General features: G+C 51.1%; 1 protein-coding gene across 1 annotated transcript in view; it reads left to right on the forward strand.

The window, feature by feature from the left end:
- Positions 1–838: 838 nt before the first annotated feature.
- FAM78A (family with sequence similarity 78 member A) overlaps positions 839–3424 on the forward strand; it is a 47518-nt gene continuing 44932 nt past the window's right edge. The window contains exon 1 of the mRNA XM_015424261.1: positions 839–1746. Within this exon, the coding sequence (XP_015279747.1) occupies positions 1358–1746 (389 nt within the window). The 5' untranslated portion in view covers positions 839–1357. The remainder of the gene's footprint in view (positions 1747–3424) is intronic.

Consider the following 3424-nt stretch of genomic DNA (forward strand, 5'->3'; position numbering starts at 1 on the left):
CTGATTGATTTCCAGAGATCCGGGGATTCCTCATTGATTGATTTCCGTGGATCTCTCATTCAGAGCATTGGCTTGGGGATGGATGCTTGGGGGTGGGGCGGGTTAAAGGGGGCTAATGTTTGGAAGCAACACATTCCAGCAGGGCTGTTTGTGTCAGTCTGTGAGATCAGGACCAGGAGAAAAGTCCAGTGGCATCCCAAAGAGCTGGCAAACCCATTTTGGGCACTTGGGTCTTGTGGGCCAGCACCCATGTCCTGAAAAGCAGCTTGTCACCGGGCCCACGAAAGAGGTTGCCGCAGGACCAGCGCTCCCGCTAAGCCATGGAGTCTTGTGGGCAAAAATTCTACTTTGTGAGCTATCTGGCATTAAAGTTGTGAGTGAGTGATTTGGCTGCTGCAGTGAATTAGTTTGCTCTGGAGCCCTCCTTCCTGAGCGGAGACAAAAATGTGTGAGCCGGAGGCTAAAAAACTGTGACCTAGCTCACACTGACTCAGCTTAGAGGGAACACTGCACTGGACCTCAGAGGTGGTCACAGGACATCAGTTCATCTTTAAGGTGCCACAAGACTCTCCACTGGAAGACCGCTCTGAAACACCCCCCCTCCCCATTTTGCCTAGATTTTTCTTTTTAAATGCAAAAAGGCAATTTTGATGTGCGGCAAAACCCTGTGATTTATTATTTATCCGTCGCTGTGTTTCCTTATAACATCAGTGACGTCTTTTGGAAGCCCAGAGGGGAAAAGTGTATATGTGTCTGTTCAACCTTATCGGTCTCTCCTTTTATTTTTGCAAGTTTTTTTTTTAAAATAAATATCCTTTTTGTCTTTGTTTCTACCAAGGGGAAGTTATGAATGACTGGAAGCCAGGAAGCTGAGTCTCCACGCGGACAGCGAGAAGCTGAGGGCAAAGGAAGAAAAGGGGAAGGGGGGGGGAAGAGAGTGGTGGATCCCTTATTCATATAAACTGTCGGCGTCCTGCTTTAAAAGGAAGATTTTTTTAAAGAATCCAAAGAAAATTCAAGGGAATACAAGGCCAGTTTTTGTTTGGGAGTAAACAGCGGATTGCGATTTTTTGGGAAGGAAGGGAAGTTTGGCTCGTGTTGTCAGAGAAAACGAGCAAGACCGCGCCACGTGGTAATTATTTATTGAACTCCGGCCTTTCCCCTTTTATATCAAAGTTTCCCTCCTCCAAGAATATTTGAGAGACTTTTTCAACTGTCCCGACCGGGAGAGTTGGATAAAAAAAGAGGCACCTACAAGTTTAGCTTGGTGGAATCCGCCCACTGGGCAGCCCTTCTGCCTGCATTCAGGTCAAATCAGCACCCCTGAAAACTTTCTCCAGGATGCATTTTCTATCCTATGGATATCGGTTTGGAGAGGCCAGATGAAGGGGATCTGAGGCTGCCGCCGTGCCGCCCCAGGTCCATGCCTGCCCCCCCTCAGGACTGCTGGAGTGTTTTGGGGATTGTCCTGGTGTTGGGGGCCATGGGTTGCATCCAGAGCATTAGCTGCAAAGCCAAAGGCATTCGGGAGAGTATCTCCGTCGTCGACGTCAAAGCCTCCATCGACCCCGTCCCCACCAACATCGACGAGTCGTCCAGCGTGGTTCTGAGGTACCGGACGCCCCATTTCCGGGCCTCGGCTCAGGTGCTGATGCCGCCGATCCTCAAGAAAGAGACCTGGATCGTGGGCTGGATCCAGGCGTGTAACCACATGGAGTTCTACAATTACTACGGGGAGCACGGAATGTAAGTCACCCTTCATCGACCGGCCGAGTACCCCCTGCCGTTGTGGCGGATGGGTGTGTGTGTGGAGGGGGAGAGGGCTTTTATGTTGATTGCATTGGCTTGAACGGCAAGAGATCCACTTTGAGCTGAGCTATAAATATGGGAGCTGCGGTGGCTCAAGTGGTTAAGACGCTGAACTGCAGGCTGTGGAAGGTCAGTAGTTCAGCAGTTCGAGACCCGGGTGCTGCAAGACGGGGTGAGCTCCTGTCTCTAGTTCCAGCTCCTGCCAACCTAGCAGTTTGAAAGCAAGAAATTGCAAGTAGATAAATAGGTACCACTTCGGTGGGAAGGTAACAGTGTTCCGTGCGCCTTGGTGTTTAGTCATGCCGGCCACATGACCATGGAAACGTCTTCGGACAGCACTGGCTCTTCGGCTTTGAAACGGAGATGAGCACCGCAACCCTAGAGTCGGATTCGACTGGCTTTCGAGCAAGGGAACCTTTACCTTTACCTTTATAAATATAGTAAACCAATGAATGACATAAATGTGTATTCGAGGAGTTCCAGTGGGGTATAGCTCCCCCCCCCCAACACAGGATCCTTGCCCGTGGAGCCGTCCACTGCAGTGGGGTCTCAGAGGGGAGCAATTTACTTTTCCACGGTAGGAGGGAAAGACAACTTGTTCGTTGCCTGGGAGGTGGTGGGCAGGGTAAAGGGCTATGTGTTCAGGGGCGCCTCTTCCGCTGGAACTCTCTGGGTGTGGTGAGTCACGTCTGCTCCTACCTGCTGCACGGCCCGTCCAGGGTTCTGTGTCTTGGTCAGGCTGACGGGTGATGGAATCTTGGGACAATGGGATGGAATCTTGGGGGACGGGCCTTTGTTCGTGGCAGGTACCGGCCAAGTGCCCATTGACTAAGATGCGTTTTGGTCTCACGGTTCGTGGCCACCGGTGGCCACTGCTGTGGTGGAAGGGGTTGTGTGCGCGCGCGTATGTGGGAAAGCTGGCCCCGTGGTTCACCTGGCCACTGGCGCCGCTGTTCAAGGAAGAGGGCGGTTCTTTTAGCGTGGGAACGGGACCCTTTTCCTTGTGGCCTTTTTCATCAGGAAGGAAAGTACGTGTCTGCCTGTGTCAATAGTGTGCTTTGGCCACCCTTCAGTAAGGGCCTTTGCGGCTCAAGTTGAGAACTCAGGGTAGCCCACGTGAAATCTCATATTGTGGTAGAGGATGGTATTATTCCCATTTTACAGCTGGCAGAATAGAGAGGTAACAGCGTGCCAAATGTAGGGACAAGTTAGGCTTCAGATGTGTGGTTTGTAGTCCAACAGTCCAGTCCCATTGGAGCACCTCAGTTTACAAATCGAAATAATCTACAGGGGTCCCTTTTAATAATATATTTGTGGTCCCCCCCCCTCCTGCTAGAGTGGAGGAGTGGATAGAATGTTGGCCTAGGACCAGTGTTCCCTCTAAGCTGAGTTAGTGTGAGCTGGCTCACAGTTTTTGAGCCTCCGGCTCACACATTTTTGTCTTAGCTCAGGAAGGAGGGCTCCAGGGCAGACTAATTTATGCAATAGCTGAATTGCTCGCTCACAACTTTAGTGCTAGTAGCTCATAAAGTAGAATTTTTGCTCACAAGACTCCACAGCTTAGAGGGAACGTTGCCTAGGACTACTGGGGGAGACCCAGTTTCAAATTCCTGCT

Source organism: Gekko japonicus, unplaced genomic scaffold (assembly GCF_001447785.1).
Source record: "Gekko japonicus isolate JY-2015 unplaced genomic scaffold, Gekko_japonicus_V1.1 scaffold2121, whole genome shotgun sequence".
NCBI lineage: Eukaryota > Metazoa > Chordata > Lepidosauria > Squamata > Gekkonidae > Gekko > Gekko japonicus.